The sequence below is a fragment of the Ambystoma mexicanum genome, chromosome 12 (assembly GCF_040938575.1).
Source record: "Ambystoma mexicanum isolate Mex_15411 chromosome 12, UKY_AmexF1_1, whole genome shotgun sequence".
NCBI lineage: Eukaryota > Metazoa > Chordata > Amphibia > Caudata > Ambystomatidae > Ambystoma > Ambystoma mexicanum.
The window spans coordinates 40516700-40536534 of record NC_090936.1 but is presented as its reverse complement, the minus strand read 5'-3'; the positions used below and the strand labels follow the sequence as shown (position 1 = coordinate 40536534).

The 19835-nt window shown below is 48.4% G+C and overlaps 1 protein-coding gene across 2 annotated transcripts; it reads right to left on the bottom strand.

Moving 5' to 3' along the window:
• Positions 1 to 1969: 1969 nt before the first annotated feature.
• Positions 1970 to 6241, bottom strand: GPR85 (G protein-coupled receptor 85). 2 transcript variants are annotated; one of them, XM_069627902.1, is made up of 2 exons: positions 5829 to 6241; positions 1970 to 4668 (listed from the first exon to the last, which is right to left on the bottom strand). In XM_069627902.1, exon 2 carries the CDS (start codon positions 4488 to 4490, stop codon positions 3378 to 3380), a length of 1113 nt encoding a protein of 370 aa, XP_069484003.1. In that variant the 5' UTR covers positions 4491 to 4668; positions 5829 to 6241; the 3' UTR covers positions 1970 to 3377. The 2 variants fall into 2 exon arrangements, with proteins under 2 accessions (XP_069484003.1, XP_069484004.1); XM_069627903.1 differs by lacking the exon at positions 5829 to 6241 and adding an exon at positions 5416 to 5538.
• Between the last annotated feature and the right edge of the window lie 13594 nt (positions 6242 to 19835).

Below are 19835 nucleotides of genomic sequence, written 5' to 3'. Positions count from 1 at the left end.
GGGCAACTTGCACGCCTGGGAATCAAGATAGCACCTTGCAAGCTGGTTTCCATTCTCTGACCGACCCTTAGGAAGTCTGGTATTATTTGCAGTCTAAATCCCCAATAATCATACTATATAATAAAAGGCCAGATGTATGTTTGTCCGAAGCCGTCATGTGCCCGCTTTGCCAGTTATCACCGCTTGAGGCAGCTGTTGCCTGCGCATACAATAACAAGACTTCAAGTTCATCTTCCAGGCAAACAAATATATATTTCAACAATGATAACATACAATTAGCTGCAGAAAAGGCCCAAGACAGGGACATCAAATTGAGAGCATACTTCAAGTACACTAAGAAAATGCATACATTTAAAAAAAAACGTATAGACAGAAATTCATTTGATTAAGCCGCTCAATGGAAATTTAACAAAAACAATGATGGGAAGCCTCCACCCAACACAACTTCGGCCCCTGTACACAAGCTTTTGCACTAGTAGTAAGAATAACTGACGCAAGAAGCTGAAATAATGTATGAAATTCGTAGCACCGATGCTCTCCGTCATGTCCACTCTGGCCGCAAAAGCCCCACCCTTCGGGCAGGCAACAAACGACTTTCTTCAAGACCATCGGGTTCAAATTCAAAGTTGTCCATGATGGTATACCAACCTCCCTCCTCCTGGGACTCTTCCACAAGCAGAACTCACCTCAAAACCTAAAGTCCTGCTTACTCTGTGATGCAACTCTCTAGGCCAAAATATAAGACAAACTGTAGGGGCGGGGAAGCACTGGGAAGCCAATGTTTCCGCAACTCTACTGCATCCCACTCATACACCACCATCTTCCAGACCAGCTGCTTCATCGGCCTATCAGCCGCAATCTGTGTCTCAACCCCTCGATAGATGCCCAGGTGATGTACCCGCAAACAGGAATCCAGTACTTCTTGAACGTATCTATGAACACGTCAGCCTTCGCATCTACCTCTCCCTCCACTCCCGCCATGCCTTCCCTTCCCTCCTCGTCCCCTTTTCTTCCAGTACTACGCGCAATGAGGCAGCCAAAATGGCCGACGTTGCACTATCTAAGACCAACGTATTATCTGGAAGCCTCTTGTCAGTACTTATGCATCAGTGTATATCCTTCACATGTTTGCATAATGATCCAGAAGCACACAGCTTCCGCAAAAGCCTTTAACGCCTCCCCGACCCCCCAACCCCCCAAAATTATAGTCCGTAGAGTGTTGGACCGCAGAACCCTGATGAAAAACACTCCCTCCACCTTCCTTCCAGATATCCAGACCCAGAAGGAATACATCCTCTGTAACATGCCATATGAAAGAGACCTGTTTTTTTATGGACTAGCCCTTATTGCTTAAATTACAGTTTGTAGTATAATTGTGATATTGCACATTAAACAAATGTACAGTAAATAAAAATGTGTTCACACTTCAAACAATTTGTGTGTAGTTATTATTTTCCTTTCATTGCCAAACACCTGCAATTGTAGCACAGGATACACAGAACTAAACTTAGATTAAAGCCATATGCTTACATTTGTTACATACAAAAGCATAGGTTAGTGTATTCTAATGATTATGCAAAATATGCCACCAAAGAGGATACCAAAAAATGCTCAATTATGCTGCACCTTGTGTTGCACTGCACCTTTCTTGGGTAGGTAAGAAGTTATGAAAAACTGTGTAGGCCAGGCGTCTGCAAGATGCTTTAGACTACAACTCCCATCAGCCCTACCCAACCTAGTCAATGGTGAGGAATCATGGAAGTCGTAGTACAAAACATCTGGAGAGCCACAGGCTGCCAACCGCTAGTGCACGGGTGTCATTTCACAGCGCACAACCGATAATCCCAGCGACTGCCGCCATTCATGCGTTTGACGGTGCGCGTAATAATCCGCTAAAAGTACAAATCTGCATTCACACTTGTTCACACTCGCGCACTAGACAAAATAGAAAAAAAAAAGGTTAGTGGTATAACTGGAAAAATGCAAAATTTTATTCCAAGAAAATTAACAGGCTACACAGGTAAATTTTGGCAAATGCAAACTTTATATTGAAATTCACACACACATCTGTATCTTTAAAGAATGAAAGACTCACAAACTCTAGTGCGTTTCTAAAATACTAGAAATGATATTATATGTCTTTACAAGTTAGAACTGAAATAATTGAAAACAACCAATACACCAAGTGTGCAGAAAGTATAAACAGGACTGTGCCCTCAGTAGAATAAATGCTTCACAGATTGTGCAAGATATCATACGAAGGCGCCAGTCTCCCCGGGACAGCGGGGCAGCCGTCTTAAAAGTATAAACATACAGCAACTGCCTGCGGTTCTCAGAACACTCTAGAAAGGGCAGCGGCACCTCCAGAAACCAGGCGGCGTGCACGCTGGCGGATCACGGGAGTGGCGGGAAAGAGAGCGTCAAGTGGTCTGCCCGGCGCTCCCGCGGGCCGGAGCAGAGTTACTGACTCGGTTGCAACTTGCTTAGTCGAGCCAAGGCTGGGCAACGTGGAAGAAGCGAGATAATAACCCTTTAAGGCAACATGTCATGGCTTCTGCACCAGCAAAACTGAGCAGAAGTAGAGTCTTGAAACGGGTGCAAACCGGATATTAGGTTGCCTATTAGACCGGTATCTGGGTATTATTCAAATAAACGTGGTATATCAAATCAGCGAATAAATAAACACAGATTGCAGATCAATTGTAATAAATCCACCGCTAGGGAGCCTGCTCTTTAGAACGTATACTTGTGGGGGGTGGAGGGGAGTTAAATTCGATTTAACCAAAAATATGCCTTTGGAATGCTTCCCCCAAAAACGTACCCACAAGGCAAACGGATCTGTAAGCATGTATCTCCAGTAGCGGATGGCGCGCCCTTAATTAGTTACGGTACTTACAATTCCCAATGTTCAGTCTCTGCAAATCAATAAATTGTATCAAAGGCTCGAAGATTCGTCAAACCGCCGAACATCAGCTTAACCAACACATGTACCCACCGCCCTCCTAACAATGTATTCAATTGTCCAATGACGACCTCTCCGGTGCCCTGGATCTCATGTCGTGATCAGACCCAGACCGCATACCTGCAACAAGCGCTAGCACCTTCTACGCTTTCAGCCACCCAGGATTCAGAGCCGTGCCTTAGTCCTCTGTTTATAATTACAAACCTTCACCACCAGCCAGCAGGAACACTTTTTAGGTTTAAAACTAGGATTGCAGGTGAGCTATTGCGAAACGCTGCACGCGCTCCCCAAATTCGTACAACCGCCGACATCCCATCCCTGGCTTTCTTCTCAAGATGTGGCTGGAGGCCACAAGTGCTTTGCAGAGAATGGTAGAGTTTCACGAGGGCTAGAGCAGTTGCCGAGCCGCCCCTCCTCATATAACACAGTAAGGTTCCCTTGGTAACCTGGATTTTCTGCAGTAAAGTAGGGTTGTGCTGAAACAGCGCCTCAGCTCCCGGTTGGAGAAAATGCAGACAAAAGAATTGATTCCAGCTTGGGCAAAACTCATCCAGACGGCAGCCGTGAGGAAGCCTCCCGGCACCACAGGCCCGCGCGCAAACACTCTCCAGTAGCACGCCACCAAGTACGGGCCCCACAAGGTCAGAAAGAGAAACGTCATGATGTAGTACATCCGGCTTATTCGCTTCTCCATTTTGAACTCATCCAAAACCAGGAGCCTTCTCCTACCAGTTGAGTTGGCATTTTGTCTGATGCCCAGCAAGGTGGGCGGTGTAGGGCCTCTTCCAAACCCAGCCAGCCAGTTAGCCGCTGCTTGCCCGCTTGCTCCAGGGCCGTGGAAAGTCCAGTTCTGGCTCACCGCCGCCACAAACTGCACAGGCTTCATTTTCCTACGGTCGTGGACAAAAAAGATCAGCTTAAGGTAGACCAGCTGCGTGGCTAAAAGAATGAGGGCGAGAAGTAGCATGAAGCCCAAGGAATCGTTGGCCCTGAAGGAGCGATGCTGAAAGGTGCACTGGTCCTCTTCCCGGATGAAGGAATACGTGCCCACGTCAAGCACCGGGGGAAAGGCCATCGCAACCGATAGGGTCCACACCATGCAGATGACGGCCAAGCAAGTCCAAAAGGTCAGCCTCTTCGTATAAAAGCGGTGGTGGGCTATGGCTAGGTACCTGGTGACGCTGATGCAAAAAAGCATGAACGCCGTGTGGAAGCAGGACAGCACCCCCAAGAAGGCAATCACCTTGCACGTGAGGGTCCCGTACGTCCATGTGGATCCATTCTTCACAGAGGTGAACACAAAGGGGAAACAGATGGCGGATCTGAGGACGTCCGAGCAGCAGAGATCCAACAGGAAGAAGTAAGGTGCCCGGTGCAGGGTCTTGTCCTTCAGCAGCAAGATGGAGATGAGCAGGTTGCCCACCACACTCACCCCTATGATGAAGCCCAGGGAAGTCAGTTTCAGGAAGGCTGCCAGAGGAGAGAGGTTCTGCAGAATGTTGTCAGCTGCATGGCTGTAGTTCGCCATAGAGAGATGGATGATATAGTGTTGGCTCTAGTCAAGTCTCATGGTCAGTATGCAAGGGCAGGAAAACCGCCGGGCCGCACATCTTTAATGCAAACGTAATCCACGCAAGGGCCACCGCCGCCGTCCAGTCATGCACCCGCCTTGCTCCGCCATCGGATGTGTCATGCTGTCACAAAACCTGCAAGGGGAAAACAAAACGTACAACTGTCATAATTGTGTCAAAAAAAAACACATGTATATTCTGTAGCGCAGGGTTAACGCCGTTGCATTCGGGAGACAGTGCCAATTTGTTTAAAAAAACACTCACAACTCGACTACGTTGAACACACACACACACACCACATATGCAACACACAGACATATCTTTGGAATGCTGCATTTTGTCATTGTTTGTGTCGTCTCCTTTGGTCACGTGCATAGCACTTGTGAGGTGGCCCTTTTTTTTTTTTTACCCACGATTCTGTGCAAAGGGAAACGGCGGCACCCCCATAAATGAACCACGGATGCCTTAAAAATGGGGTGCAGTCGTGGAAAAATGGGCAGCGGGCATGTATACGCGCATTCCGGCGGCGGGGGCGTGCCAGCGTTCTTGGGGTTCACACCCAAATGGAGCACAAAGGATACAGGTTTGCGCCCCCAAGCCAGATATTCACAGGCTAAGAAAACGGGGAGGCATAAAAGGAACGTCTGCCATTGCAAGACCACACGCCCTACTTTTGAGATGCGCCCCATACAAACACAACAACGTTATGATCAAATTAGCATGCGTCAAGGCACATATTTCAGACGATGAAAAGAGACATCATTAAAAATACAGAGGGGGGGCGGGGGGCACGAGGGGTGGGGGGTGACGGTCGTAGACATCGCGTGTGTGCACCGCGACCCTTTGTGGATTGCAACCAGATGAGTCGAACGCAACACGCACCGGGGCTTGTGGCCGCTCGCCTGCACCCCAGACACCCCGGCTCGCCAAATCCCCGTGCAATGCATGTTTCTGTGGCATGGGCCAGAGCAGAAGGACCCATCGCCGCCGGGGTACACGGATGCCTGTGCATGCCTATGCGCGTGTACGTGTTATGTATGTGCCCCCCCAGCCCCCCACTCCGCGTGTGCCAATGGAACACATCTGGCTGTGCACCCCAGTTTTGCGTGGAACGCAGCAAGCCGTCTCAAAGCACCCCCGCCCCACCCCCCTTTTTTCGGATCCGGGAATGAGGGTGCATTGTCTGTGCACTTGCAGTGTATTGTCCAAAAAAAGCCTATGTGTTCTACGCCCAACTAAGCAGACCCATTGGCAGGCGCGCGAGAGGAGGTTTTGCTGGGAGCAGCTCTTCCTACCTGTTGGCGCTGGATATCCTGATTCTGGTTGTTATTTCCCCCCGTATCTTCCTCTTCTTTCTATTAAATGCTGTTATTTCCCCCTCTTCATAGGTATCTTGGCTGGGAAGAGTCAGCGGCCGGGAGCGCGCATGCGCAGTGCGCCTGCCTGCTTGCGCTGCTAGCGCAAGCCCTGCTCGCCTCTCTTGTCGCAGCAGCGCCGACGCTTCTCCCCCAGCAACAGCTGCCCCAACCAGGGCCGGCCAGCGGCCCGGCGCGGCATGCACGGACCGGCATGCAGGGGGGGACTCGGGAGGGGGGACAGGGGACACCCAGCCCTTAGTGGCGGGGGTGCAGCACCCCTGCGGGCTCACCGCGCCGCTGCATCCTGCATTGTGGAGCGCGCGCAGGCACAGCCCATCGCCGGTGTGTGTAATTCATTGCAGGGGGGAGGAGGGCTTCTCCGAGGGAGCAGCCCCCATCTTAGGGTAGCTTATAAGGGCTTTCATGCATAAAATAGCAGCCCCCACCCACCCCGAGCTGCAGTGCTTGTTTTGCCAGCCTTTTGTTTCATTTGTGCATGAAACATAGTGGGATTCGGTGTGAAAATGAAAATGCAGGCAGAGGAGCTTTGTGTGTGTGTGTGTGTGTGTGTGTGTGTGTGTGTGTGTGTGATGGGAGAGACAGGAAGACCTGATAGGCCGCAAGTGAGCATCTCTGTCTGTATTCCTAAAGAACAAGGCCTGGTGTTTTCACACAGGAAATATATGTTACTGAGGACCATTATTTCCATCAAGGGGTGTGTGTGGTGTTTGTGTGTTTATATATATATATATATATATATATATATATATATATATATATATATGTGTGTGTGTGTGTCTGTGTCACGTGCAGATCTCTTTTGAGACCAATATTCTGTTTTACACATCTCATTATAATCCTGGCCTACAATTAACAATTGAAATAAGAACAGCGATTTTTTTCACCACCTCGCGTAAGGATGTGGGAGACGCGCAGCCTGGCACCGCATATCATTCCAGTTGTAACACTTCTGCGGCCTATTTTGGCGTGCCTGCTTCTTGTGTGTGTGTGTGTTTTTCTCACGCACGCTTCCTCTCAGGCGGTTTTGCAGTTCCAGGCGGTTTTGCAGTTTCTAGTCGCTGCCCCGGAAGAAGCAAGATGATTGGTTGTCAATGACGGAATTATGCCCTTTGCAATGTGGGATCTCCTTTATTGGCCACCGGGGACGCTTCAAATAAGTAGCGAATTTAAAACGCCTGGGCTTGTGCCACAAGAGGAAGACAAAGTGAGGATCTTAGGTTCTCTTGCGGACAGATTGAGGGCACGCGCAAACCACACGCGGCGAGGTTCAGGGGGCCGCTAAGGGCAGAGGAGACCAGCTGTCTCTTGTAACCCACCCAAGTCCCTTTCCATTACCAAGCACACAGAGCCTATCACATCCCTGCCCTTTAAGATTCTTTCTTATGCATATTTTAGCATTAAAGGTAGTTTCTTGCCAAGCACTCTATAAGCCCTTGTTCCGTCTATTAAATTGGCCCGGGCAAAGAGGAACTCCTCTGGGGTAGAGTGACCACAGGTTCTTCCTGTGGCTGGGGTTGTGGCCTAAAAGCTTATGCGTGAGGCAAGGGTCTGTGCATACCCGCTGCTGTGGGAAAATGCTGAGCAAGCCCTTTCCTTTCCAGCAAGCGGGGGCCCTCCCGACTGGTTTAGTGCTGCTACATGCGCAACATCTTCAGAATATGAAAATCTATGCAACTATCGGCAAGATGACAGAAACACAAATTATTATTTCCAAAGAGTACAGATTATTTGAAATAAATAATAGAATTGATCGAAAAATGGAAAGGGGATTAGGAAAAGTAAAGCGAAAGTGGGGGGCTTGTGGGATTTCCCACCTTAAAAATATCTTCAACACGGTTTTGTGGTGAATTAAAGCCAGCCTGCAAACTTAAAACTAAAATATTGACACAGAACACTGGCCAATATCTTGACTGGTCTTCTGCCTAGCTGCGGCCTTCAACACTTTGGTCCATTTCAAGCTACCGGAAAAAGTTCATAACACGTTCTTGTCTACTTGGCTAGTCTCCAAGCTCCATCAGTGGTTCCAACATTTGAGACGATGCCTTCAGTAGACCTTGCAGAATTGACCAACCAAAGTCCAACTCAAAATGGATGCTTTCCAACAAGAGATTCTAGTCGCTGCAGAGGCCACCACCTACCATACCTCTTTGGTTCATGCACTCCACAGCCCATAATCACAGAATTGACATCTTAATCCATTCCACCTTTCATACCCGTACTCTCACAGAACAAATCTCAAATTTGAACACAACTAAAGGTCAGCACTTGCATAAAACCCGTTTTCTGTATCCACACAGTATTTTATTTTTTCACTCCCATATCTCCTGGTGGTTTATATATCTGTACAATAGCAACCTAGGCTTATTGACCACGTCTACATATGTTTCGGTCGGCAACTAAGGGCTTTCAATTGTAGCCTGGCGTAGTTCTGACCTTCTTCAAGTCCTAGGTGAGGTGTAAATCTTCCCTCAGACTCATAACACAATCCGGTGGAAGGTGCCTTTTAATATTCACTCTCCGATATGAATTAATGGCGGTGGCGCACACTTTGGACCTAATCCACAGTGCTCCAGGGGAAACTTGCGCAAAGCTTCTCGCAGTGCATCTGTAATGAAACACAGAAGGGGGAACAACCTTCTGAATAGGCACCTGGTCTACTATCCAAATCCTAATCGGCAGTGCTCTAGGTAATAGTTTCACAAAGCTTCTAGCAATGTGTCCGCAGCTAAGCACAGACAGGGGAAAATACCTTCTCAATAGGTGCTGGATCAAATATCCCAATCTTGTAGCAGGAGTGAATCATCCATCACTGCCCAAACGACTACGTGGCCATAGTGATGAAACTATTACCTGGAGCACCGCCGATTAGGATTTGGATAGTAGACCAAGCGCCTATTGTCAAAATTGTTCCCCCTTCTGTGTTTCATTACAGATGCACTGCGAGAAGCTTCGCAGAAGTTTCCCCTGGAGCACTGTGGATTAGGTCCAAAGTGTGCGCCACCGCCATTAATTCATATTGGAGAGTAACTATTGTAAGACATCTTCCACCGGAATGTGTTATGAGTCTGAGGGAAGATTTACACCTCACCTAGGACTTGAAGAAGGTCAGAACTACGCCAGGCTACAATTGAAAGCCCTTATATGCAGACCAAGACATATGTAGACGTTGTCAATAAGCCTAGGTTGGTATTGTAGAGATATATAAACCACCAGGCGATATTGGGGTGAAAAAATAAAATACTGTGTGGATACACAAAACGGGTTTTATGCAAGTGCTGACCTTTAGTTGTGTTCAAATTTGAGATTTGTTGTGTGAGTGAGAGTATGGGTATGAAAGGTGGGATGAATTAAGATGGCAATTCTGTGATTTGTCTTTATACATCGTATGCTTTTAACATTGTGATATATCTTTGTACTAAATTCATTTTCTGTATCAACTATCTGTTAATTATATTTGTCCAACCTCACCACCGAGGTCCATTTTTGTTGATTGCTATAACCCATTAGTGACCTTAGTACTCACAAATGCATTTTGACGAATCCTTCGATGTTGTCCCTTCTCCCCTAGAGGGAGCCCTTCCATTAAGCCAGGGAGGTGGGTCGCTACCATATAGTCCAGCTGGTGGTTGTCCTCCACAGGAGGATCTTATGGGGAGACAGCCCCTTGTGGTAGCAGGGAGGACTAGCAAGGGAGAACGTGGTATTCTCCACTCCAATCCCCATTACCAAAACATCCTTTATCTTGCCACTACATGTACATAGTACTAACAATACTGGGATGATGAGGAACGAGGTGGACCCACGAGAGATCTACGGTAAAGGTACTGGGACTAAGTAGAGTCAGGTCTACTTTAGAGACAGCTCTGAGGGACATACTAGGACGAGGAAGAGGCATGGAGGAATGAAGAGCAATTCTCAAAGCACTATGGAGCAGTTTAGGGTTTCAAGAGCTCTGATTCGTCAGAACGTATACACATTTGAAGAAGGAAAACCAAGCAGTGAGAGAGACCTGCCCTGGAGCAACCACAAGTGCAGACGCTAACTGGAGCAAAGAAGCAACACAGTTGCTAGCTGGAACCCAGGAGAGTTTGCGGAAGGGTTCCACATTGGTCCAGAGAGGAAGGACGAAGCAGGGCATCCCCAAATCGAGGTGAAAGCAGTGGTGGGAGCGTTCTGCAAAGGGAAGCTGCACAGACAAAGAGAAGCGTAACGCTGCAGAATCATTGCAGCCCCAGAGAGCCACAAGAAGCCACAGAGAGCACATAGATGCACGCGGGAAAGCCCAAGACCCACTGGAGAGAACTGGCAAACTATCTAGATTTTTCTATAGCGCCATTAACTCGTAGGCCTCAGGGCTCTCATAAAGAGTCACAAGAAGAGACAATTATATAGGCCTAAGAAAAGAAAGGAGCAAACACCCCAGAAAGAAGCCGGAAACTGGAAGAAGAAAGAAGTTAAGAAAGAGGCTTGGTTAGGCTAAATGTACCTAAGGGACCAGGACGGTTGGTGGGGCTGCAAAAGAGAGAGAAGTACAGGTCTTCGGCACAGTACCTGGCAGAGGGGTGAGCCATGCCAGCCAGAGCAGTCGGAGAGAGAAGTACGGTTCTTGGACCTGCACCCAATTGAGAAGAGCATCACATGTCCTCGTCTTCGGCACAGTACCCGGCAGAAGGGTGAGCCAGGCCTACCAGAGCAGCCAGAGAGAAAAACACGGGTCTGTGACCTACACCCAATTGAGAACAGCATCAAACATCCTCTTCTTGGCAAAGTACCTGTCAGAAGGGTGAACCAGGCCTGCAAGAGCAGCCAGAGAGAGAAACACGGGTCTGTGACCTACACCCAATTGAGAAAAGCATCATACATCCTCTTCTTCGGCACAGTACCTGGCAGAGGGGTGAGTAAGGCCGACAAGAGCAATCAGAGAGAGAAGTAAGAGTCTGCGACCCGCACCCAGTTGAGAAGAGCATCACACATCCTCTTCTTCAGCGCAGTAACTGCAGGAAAGTGTACCAGGCTGCCAAATGACAGCAGCAGAATCGACAGGTCTGAGACCCACATACAACACAGTGAAAGGAAGACCAGGGGAAGAGCAGTATTCATGTGAGAATACAGTACCAAGGGAAGGGGGACATTTTGTCAGTGCACCAAAGCCAGGGGAAGGGAGTAATTCCCCCGGACATTGCAAACTGCCTCAGAAAACCTGTGATAAGATGGCTGGGGGACCCAAATATTACGCAGAGGAGGAGCCAGAAAACTTAAGACTCAATAACGAAAATAGTCAAAGTGAAGGGCAAGGGCAAAACTCAGCTTTATTGATACACAAAATGAAGTGGGGGCAGCTTACAAGCAGCAGGGTTACAGCTCTCAGAGCTCTCATACAAAGCAATACTTCTTATACCAAAAACATGTCAGAGAGCTGACATCACAATATAAATCCTCCGGGCTGAGCGTATTGGTTAGGGGAATTGACTATCTACATTTTCCATATGGGTTACACTTCTAATTGGATAATGCTTATCAGATGGCTTCTCCTAAAACCACCTCTGAATTGATAAAAACAAAAATACATAATTATTGCAATCTTTTATTGGTTGGTGCAATACATAATGGTTGGCTTGTCATCATGGGTTTCCATTAGTTGGCTTTACACTGACCAACCTTGGACAACTGACAGTTCATGAAGACATGAGCCAAATAGGAGTAAGGGCAGAGAGGTCCACAGTCTGCCTGTATTCAATTCAAGAAAATACTATCTCTCATCTCTAAGCCATGAGCCAGGGTGGTCGCCTTTGTATTTAACCTTGTGCGATGCCTTGTGTCTGGGAATATGCGTAAGGAGTGAGACAGGTGCCCTTCCTGTTTTTATTTCTAATGAATAGACAGTGTTCTTCAACTATGGGTCACGTGTGAGAGGACCGCATTTGGATTTAACTCACCTTGCAATTATGAAAATATTAGCTAATATGAATGCAAATGTTATGGTCTCCTCTACCTCTAAGGACTCTTTTCTTCATGGGGTTTTCTATCTTATAATTACCCTGCACTTGGCCCGCAATGGTCGGTTGTACTTTTCCAAACTCTTTAGGAGTATTCCATTTGCATCCTGGGAACACTTATCCCGTGCCATCTGTGTGGCGCTCGGGCCCTCCCTAATTCCGTAGTAACCTTGGCTCAGACTGCAAGCTACTGGCTGCTCTTTGCAAGGATCTTTATGTTGTTATTCCAGTGTTTTGAATCCTTGTGAAGCCTTGAGGCCTTTGATTTACCTAGAAGCATGATTCAACTTCCATTTTAGAAAAGATGGCTGTCCATTACTGTTGCATTTCTAGGTTAGTGAGCCATACTTGTGTGTTGTTTGTGTTGTATTCAGCTTATATATTGCTCATGTTAGTATTTATCATGTCTTTATGGTTGCAATGCGAATATTCTTCATGTATAAATGCATATTTGAAGTAGTCACCTCATAAAATCATAAAATGTACGCACATTTTTCCAGTAGTGGAAGAAGAATCCTTGAATGAGGTTGAAGTAATCGCCCAGGTTGATGGTGCTATGGCTGGTAATGACTCTTGTGTGAACGATTCTGCGGTGTGCGAAGTGTCTGACGAAGTACTGGAAGTTATCCCTAATGAGGTCCCTTTGCCAGATAGATCAGCACATGCAGACAGTAGAGATCTGGAAAGCTCGAGAGCGTCAGTTCTGACGGATTACAATCGACCAGGCTCCATGGACTCAACAAGACATGTTGAGGACGTATCTTTTTTACAACCTACGCCGCGTCGTTGTCAATCCTTCAGGAAACCACTTGAGCCGTCCACTAATCCAGCACTTCTGGAGATAACTTTAGGGGCCATAAATACTACTATATCCAGTCTGTTTAAATTGTTTGAGTCCTTAGACCAAAAGATCACTATTCAAGCATCCAAGTTTGATCAGATTGGGGATTGGAAGAAAAATAGTTTGCATTATGTTGCTAATGCATCAATGACGAAAAATGTAATGCAAAGAAAATTGATTTTAGAGTCTCATTGCTTTTCTGGCCAAGTTGTTGAAGATTATGCTGGCACAAGCGTTATGCAGAGACTTACGACATTAGAGTCTCTTCGCAACCCTTCTGCCATGACTGAGTCAGTGTTGCCAGTATTTACAAAAATTATTCACTCTGTGGAGAGTGTGGAAGCCGTGTTGGAAAAGAAAAATGACTCTTGGGTTAGTCTTGACTCACCCGAGAGAAGTGTATCCCAAATTCCGACTAGTGCTAATGGTTGTGGAGAGTCCAATCGGCTTACACAAAAAAATGCCCCAAAATAATACTTAGTAAAAAAAGCAAAACCGTGGCAAACAAGTTACCACTAGGATGTTGGAATACTCAAACCAAGCTTAAAACACAGCAAGTACCCAAAGCTTCTGTTACGGGTTTGACAAATTTCGATCGCACTACAGCAGTGACAACAAAGGCATCATGAGAAATTTTAACTAATGAAGTGGTCACTTCTTCGTTGGGTCTGACTGTATGTGAAAATGATCATGTGAGACCCGGTCCCATTCCAATGAATCCCATAGAGGTACAGGAATTACCGCTGGGTTATGCTGCATTGAATTAATTTATTGAATGACTATCCCATAATCCAGAGGTGATTACCCCAGGTCAATCCCAAAAGCCTACAGAAAGCTCGACACATATACATTCTAGAGTGACGGTAGTGGGTGTCGATAATCCTTCCGCCTCAATTGTTGCCCTGCATCAAGGTTTTGAAAATCATTTATCTACTCTTAAAGCTGCGGTTAACACTTATCTTTTGAGAAGATTGACGGAGGTGTTGCCTGAAGCGATTCCGACTAACATACAGTCCCTCCGAACCAATACAGTGCATTTTAGTAATGAACAGACATATATTCCAATTAAAGATTCACAAATGACCTGTACTAAAACTAAATTGGCCTCATCGGTTGGTGGCTGTTCTCGAAATATGGCTGTACAAAACCCTCAAAAAAGTCTTGATATTCAGAAGACAACTTCTAAAGCTCATATGAATAAGAGAGACTCTAATACACAGAGATTCAAAATATACCATACCTTGATTTTGAAATGTTGTGATGGGGCATTTCCAAATTATGATCTATGTCGTGCAAGTGTGTTAAACATTTTTGGTGATGTTGAGGGATTGGAAGCTATATCCTCTAGTGAAATAGATCAAATTGAATTTCTCTGTGATAGAAATCTATCTGTTGTTCGATTATGGATTAAATCGGGAATAGTTCACAACTCTCTATGGAACACGAGAATGGATTTATTTAATTTGGGCTTTTTATTAGCCCAGGATCCAGCGCGTCAGACCCTCCATGAGTCTGAGAATATAGAGGCAACAACAGGCCTGGCAGTAAAACCAGTTTGTGCATGTCATTTTTGTGTTAAAGAAAATGCTCAAAATTTAAGGTCATCCTCAACGTCAAATATTCACTCATAACCACGAACAGGAGGCACAAGCATTGAAATCTCGTTGGCCAGTTGGAACTCGCAAGGCTCCTCTCATCTTCAGTGGACTCTAAATGATCGCTTGAATAATTACGACATTGTAGCCTTACAAGAAACTTGGCTGCTGCAATCTCCCACATGGAATAATCATGATCTTATTTTCCTGCCAGCAGAACCCTCTGGTAAAGGCAGGCCCACCTCTGGCTTGTTAGTGGCAGTGAAATCCAGTAGGGGGCTTGGAATCTCTGCATGGAAATCTCCTAATAAGTTTATGCAATTAGTTAAGGTCACCGTTGGCCTAGAAACGTATGCTGTGATTAACCTATATCGAAACCCAGTTGGTATTCTTGATGATACATTTTATTGTGCCCTGTTGCTTCTTTTTGAAATAATTGCTACTGATAAAGAAATGTCTGGTATTTTGGCAATGGGTGACTTGAATCTCTCATGTTTTAAGACAAACAAAAAGGGTGTGAACTCTGATAGTCTGAGATGGAAGTTATTCATGAAAGATCTCAACTTAAAGATGGCTAATGGTGCAATCCTTGGTAACATTCCTCCAATGAATACCTGGGAGAGAGGAAATTCCAAATCCACTATTGATTACATTTTTATGAGTAATAGTATCTTTATGAATACCAGTAAATTTGCTGTTGTCAATCAGGTACAACGTGATCATCATCTGCTTTTTTTATTTTGGACTATTGGAAATCAAAATTGTCCTGCTTCCAAGCGATGGTCCAAACAAGTCCTTACTATTAATAATGGTAAGAATCGTTTTAGATGGTCGATTGATAAGCTTTCAGCTTTGAACTGTGCTATTCTGAACAGTCATAGGTTGAATAATGCCGAATCCTATGTTGACGTGCTAAACACCTTTAAGAATATTTGTCCAGTACATAATAAGACCTCTAAGAATCACATTCATGGTTTTGACTTGGCCCTTCATGGGCGGAAAAAAGTATACAGAAAAGAGATCAGAAGTCTGCGTAAATGACCTATGATTGACCAGATCAAAGCCATCAAAATAGCCAGTTGTCGATATCGCAACTGGGTACGATCAAGAAAAGCAGTCTTATTTCAAATTGATAGCGAAAACTTTTTAACAGCATGCTATAAGAAGAACTCTGCCCAGGTGTGGGAGTTATTAAACAAATGCAATGCTGTCTCACAAGTTAATTCCCAACTTAATGGGGTTACAGAAGTACAATGGGTTAACCATTTTACTAAATTGTATGCTGATAATAAGATGAATAACTATAATTACAATAGGAGTTTGGTTAGCTGTTGGCGTTTGAAGTGCTCAGCATCAATAGTCGAGGACGAAATCGTCCTCCGGGGGGCGCTGTTGCGCGGCGATCATGATGGCCGCCTAAACGCCGTGCTCCGGGCCAGCAGAGCGTTCGATCCTGTTTTCCTCTGCCCGACGCCACCTGCGGACCTGCCTCCTTCACCCGATCCTTCGGGAGCACTACTGCCGTGACCGGACGCGGTCTGGGGCCGCTGCGAGCCCTGTGGACGGGGCTGCGCCTTTCTTCCTTTCCTGCGGCTGCAGCCTTCCGCCCTCCCCGCCCCGCGGCTCCGGCGGCGTCGGCCCTCTTCTGACCTGAGGCCGCGGCGCTGCGGGCCGCTTGGGGGAGGGGCGCCCGCCCGGCGAGGCGCGCCGGATTACTGTGGCCAGCCGGGCCTCTCCTCATTCCTGTGAACCGCTCAGCCGAGACCTCTTCGGACCGTCTGCTTCTTCTCCTGCCTGGCGCGGCTCGCGGGCGCCGACTGGCCCCGGGCCCTTGGTCTGTGTCCCGAGGGGCCACTTCGACTCCGTGGCGGCTTGGAGGTAGGGGAGGCGTGGGGGGGGGACTGCGCCTGGCCGCTGTGGTCCCGGCTGGATCGCTCGCACCTAATATACCCTGCGGGTGTCTCCTCTGTGCTGGCGCCGCTGCCCCCCTCTGCCCCCCTGCCTCTCTTTCTACGCCGCTGACTCCTGCTGGGAGGCGGCTGCGCCGACCTAGCCACTGGGACCCGCTGGGCCGCGCTCCATCTCCCCCCGGGCTGCCTGCGCCCTGGGCTGCGGCGCTGGTGAACACACCACGTAACTGCCTCCACAGGATTCCCTGAACTGCGCACCTGCCACTGTGTGCCGCATCGCCGGTGCGCGCTTGTGCCCACTGCGCCTACCTTGGTGACATCTACCCTCCAGCCCTAGAAGGGCCACAACTTCTACTCTTCGCCCCCCGGACTCGGGGTGAGCCCACTGGTTGCTCCTTACCTACATTGCCCCGGTGCACGCATTGGCTCCGATATCCCGGAGGACGCTTTTTGGCTCTAATATCTGGCTCTCATCTCTCCCTCTTCTCTCTACCCGATACACGTAAAATCCAGGATGACCAAGGGAGGTGCGAGGAAGCAGAGCTCCATCAATATGTTTGCTAGGGCTGCGGGGAAGCCATCTGAGGAGGCCACCGAACCGGCCTCCGTTGCCCCCCTCGACACATCCCCGGACTCCCGGAACATGGATTTTATACGTGAGGGTTTCACCGCTCTCCACTCCAAACTTGACGACATGAACGGTACCATATCCTCTATTAAGGCCCACATAGAGAGGACGGACAGCCGTGTATTGGAGGTCGAGACGCGGGTTGGCTCCGCTGAGGATGCGCTGGGGGCTCTTCGCACTGAGGTCGTCGCTCTCTCCAACCGAGTCACTGAGGTGGAAAAGAAAAATGAAGATTTGGAATCTCGCTCGAGGCGCAATAACCTTCGCATCATCGGGGTCCCCGAGGATGAAATTCATGAGCCGATGGAGGACTTTGTTCAACGCACACTTCTGTCGCTCCTTGACGAGCCCAAGCTCTCTCCACACTTCGCAATTGAGCGTGCTCATCGCGCCCTGGTGGCGAAACCTAGGCCTGGTGCCCCTCCTCGACCCATCATAGCCCGCGTATTAAACTACCGCGACCGTGACGCCCTCCTCAGGGCTGCGCGACTCAAGGGTGAGCTACTTCTGGGTGGTGCTAGGATCCATCTTTACCCCGACTTCTCGACCGCGGTCCAGCGGGAACGCAAGACCTTCCAGGCAGTGAAACGCAGGCTACGAGATCACTCCATCAAATATGCTATGCTTTATCCCGCCAAGCTTCGCATAGAGCACGCCAATCAGGTGTTGTTCTTCACGATTCCAGAGGAGGCCTCCAAATTCATTGATGAACACTTTCCTGGCTGATCCCTTTCCCCTGATCTCGGCACAGCGGTGATCCTTGGTCCCCGACGGGAGGCGCATGGGTCCTCTCGCCCTCCCGGAACCGGGTCCATGTCAATCCTTTATCCCGCAACCTGCTTGCTCAGTTCAAACCTCAGTGCTCGCCCGTAGTTCCTTTGGCAAGTACTTTGTCTAATCTACATTTCTCTTCCATTACGGGCCTCCCATGTACTATTTGCTCTGCTGCAACCCGGAGCGTTACGGCCAGTCGGGCCTTCAGACCCCCAGGCGATGATGCCTCTGCTTTGGTTTTGTTCACTAGGGGATGGGCTGATCATCCCTCTGATTGGGAGGGGGGTGTGGGTGGGGGTGGGCTATGTTGGGGTTGTTTGGGTTTTTGTTATCGAAAAAGTGGCGATGGCGGCAAAGGCGAACTGCGCTGAGGCATTTTGGATCTGTTCCCGTGGAACTGTTAATTTGACCTCTCGGTCACTGACATTCTGCTTTATTCTTAATACCGTCATACTGTGATTGAGAGTGCCCTGACCTTTATGAGCTGGAATGTGCGTGGTCTGGGGAACTATAGGAAGATGAGACAGCTCCAGCTGCAGGCCGAGCGCCACCGATCCAAGATTCTCTTCCTTCAGGAGACTCATGCTCGTTCTGTACACTGCATGCGCTTTGCCAAGTCCTGGGGTCCTCACAGGTTTTTCACTGATTATTCTTCCCAGAGCCGAGGAGTCATGACCCTCATTCATAGGAGCCTTCAATTTTCCCTCATCTCCTCGACAATTGACCCCCAGGGTAGATATGTACTTCTTCACGCCATGCTGCACCATAAGGAAGTGATCCTCCTGAACATCTATGGCCCTAACCTTGATGACCCGGAATTTTATGTGCAGGTCACCTCTCTTCTCGATGGCTTCCCCCTTGTTCCAATCCTCTGGGGAGGGGACTTTAACACGATCTTCGATGTGGCTCTGGATAGATCGGGTTCCAGGCCCCGTCACCTCTCCAGGGCGGCTTATGCGGCACTGTCCTCCCTTCCCCGCTTGGCCATGGTGGACGCGTGGAGGTTCTTTTACCCGGACTCCCGCATCTACTCTTTTTACTCCTCGGTTCACGACTCCTATTCTCGTATTGATAGGTGGGTGATCTCTAACATACTAGTCAAGAGTGTAACACAACTAATGATCCTCCCGAGAACCCTCTCTGACCACTCTCCCGTCACCATTACAGCAGACTGGGGCCCCGATCCCGCCCGCACCCGATACTGGAAATTGAAACCCCTTTCCCTACTGGACCCAGAGTTTTGCTCCGAACTCGAGCTGTCGATTGAAGAGTTCTTCGAGACCAATACGGGCTCGGTAACGTCCCACGCCACCTTATGGGAGTCATTCAAGGCTTACACTAGAGGGATTGCGCTGTCTAAGGAGAACTGGGTCCTTAAGTCGATCCGCAGGGACCTTGCCACCAGCGAATCTAGACTTTCATCTCTGGAAGCTACATGCTCACTACATTCTACTTCTGGTAACCTCGCTAACATTGGGGAGGAACAGGACAATTTCCGTTCCCTTGCGGACCGCGAGCAGAGGTTCCTCGATAACCCTGGCGTGGCAAGGAGGTATGGAGAGGGGGAGCGCCCCGGCCGCTTTCTAGCTAGGTTGATCCGGCATGAGACGGGGCCCCCGCACATTCTCGGGGTTGAGAGATCTGATGGCTCTATGGCGGTCTCTTCACAAGAGATCAATAGGGAATTCTTCACCTTCTACGAATCTCTGTATTCCAACGCTGATGAGGTCTCGTTGGCGGAGATTGACTCCTTTCTCGATGCCCTCCCTCTATCTACTCTGTCCCCAGAGGCCGCGGGTTCCCTTGACTCCCCACTCACACGGGAGGAGCTCTCGACCGCAATTGACTCCCTATCCTCGGGCCGTGCACCTGGCTCGGACGGTATCCCAGTCGAGTTCTATAAACGCTTCAAGTCACAACTGCTTCCTCACTTGCTGGCTCTCTGGGAGGAGTCCGTTGGGGCTGGGGTGCTCCCTCCTTCTCTCCGTGAAGCCACGATCGCAGTGCTACTTAAGTCCGGTAAACCCCCTTCACAGTGCGGCTCGTATCGCCCGTTGTCTCTCATAAACTGCGATGTCAAAATATTTGCCAAGGCTCTGGCTCTCCGGCTGGCTCCCCTTCTACCATCTATTATCCATCCAGACCAGGCCGGCTTTATCCCGGGTCGCGCCACTTCTCT